Source organism: Teleopsis dalmanni, chromosome 2 (genome assembly GCF_002237135.1).
Source record: "Teleopsis dalmanni isolate 2A chromosome 2, ASM223713v2, whole genome shotgun sequence".
In the NCBI taxonomy this organism is placed as follows: Eukaryota; Metazoa; Arthropoda; class Insecta; order Diptera; family Diopsidae; genus Teleopsis; species Teleopsis dalmanni.
This window is the reverse complement of record NC_051847.1, coordinates 70,777,833-70,779,666: the sequence shown is the minus strand read 5'-3', so window position 1 is coordinate 70,779,666 and position 1,834 is coordinate 70,777,833. Positions and strand designations below refer to the sequence as shown.

Here is a 1,834-nt window from a genome sequence, read left to right as displayed (position 1 = left end):
CGAGTCACCACCTGCGTTTATATAAATTCGTGAGGAATACTTCGGATAATTATTTTTAATATCACTTATTTTATGTTGCTTCAACTCATTTCTTTATTATAATTGTTCCATACCATGTATATAATCAAAAACTTCAACAAACTTTAACTCCTATTAATATAACCAGTAATATTTATACTCATAATTATCACTACTTTTTCTATACATTCGCATGTATTGTATCACCGCAACATGTCATCACAAATTAAAATAAAATAATGTCAAAAAATTGTTGTTGTGTTCTATTGAGTGTTTATTGTTTTTTATTGCTGGTGTTTATTAATTTTTTCAATTAATTTAATTTTGTCATGATAATTTGGTTTCCAATGTATGCCTAAATAAATTTGTATTTACAATAAAATTTAGTGATTTCGAATGAAAAATCTGTTCACTATGTGCATCTGCAATAGTACATGGATCTCTTTGCATCTACAGTTGCATCACCAAATGTTTTTCCAACTGTAGCCAAATAGCCTGGTATGTGTCCACCGTAATTTGGTATCAGTCCAATTGTACGAGGATAAACTATAGGGCATCTACCATAAATGGTTGATGAGAATGATGTAGCTATACCTGCCGACTCCAACACACCCCATTCCGTACTTATACGTTGACGGTAATTATTTGTATTTTCTGCTGTGGCTCCTGGTCCTATATATCTTCCGTGTAAGCCCAAGCGATATTTTGCAGCTCTTGACTGACCACCACAACCTAAAAGAATTTACTTAATTTTAACACTTTTTCGTAAATAAACTCATCCAATTTACGTGCGGAATAAGACATGACACTAAATTATGCTTTCAAATGGTACACTGCAAATTTTTCATTCGAAAAAATGCCAGAAAGTTTGCTTTTGTCTATTTTTATTCTTATTTATGTTAGATCAATAATTTTTTCTGCTTCATTTTAGTTTTCTTAAACTTAAAGAAACTTCACTTTATTATGGCAAGACATGCTTTGTTAATTTAAGTAATTTATTTTCATGGCAACGAAGCAACAAGTCTAGGAAAATATTTTTATTTTTAATGAAGTTAAACTGAACTTAATTTCAAACCTTCTGAATGTATTTCATTCATTCCTTTAAAAAATTAAATAATAAAAATAGTGAGTAGTTAAAAATAAAATACACAATATAAATTTTATTTTATATTTAATATTAATGATCTAAATAAAACGTAAAGTCATTATTTAAGTAATAATTAAATTAAGTAATTAATTATTCAGTGATATCTATATTGACATTAGACCTCATAAGTTCTGACTGGTCAAAAAAATTTTTTTATATGCCTCGTCTTAAAAATAAAACTACTCGTATCTCGGAAAAAAATGTTCAAAATTTGTTCCTTGCTGCTATGGACACATAGGTTTATGGGAATATATGCATTATAAACCAAATTTTACGAGTGAAAAGGACATACACAGCTTAAACCGCATGAGGATATACCGCACGCAGCGCTAATGTGGTACAAAAACAGAAACCTTACTATATATTTCAATAGCTAAATATTCATAAAACATCTCCAATGGTAGACTACTAAATCCAACTAAGTCAAGGGGTACAACATTTCTTTATCTTAGTTGACCACAACGAATAAAGCAAGACTTGTCTATATATGCCTGACCATAAGAATTTCAAAGTTAGAGAACCATTTAGTAAACTATAAGAAGCTTATACTAACTTCCTGAATAGAACTTGTATATTTACGCGGCAAATCCACCTTTGAGACTATATCAGTACTTAAAACATCCAATACATAATATTCTATATAATCTAGTGTAGTTTTAAAAGCTCATT

The 1,834-nt window shown here is 29.2% G+C and overlaps 1 protein-coding gene across 1 annotated transcript; it reads right to left on the bottom strand.

Moving 5' to 3' along the window:
* Positions 1–314: 314 nt before the first annotated feature.
* On the bottom strand, positions 315–928 carry LOC119683401. The gene is made up of 2 exons (XM_038097065.1): positions 807–928; positions 315–750 (listed from the first exon to the last, which is right to left on the bottom strand). Exons 1-2 carry the CDS (start codon positions 820–822, stop codon positions 431–433), a joined length of 336 nt encoding a protein of 111 aa, XP_037952993.1. The 5' UTR covers positions 823–928; the 3' UTR covers positions 315–430.
* Positions 929–1,834: the final 906 nt, after the last annotated feature.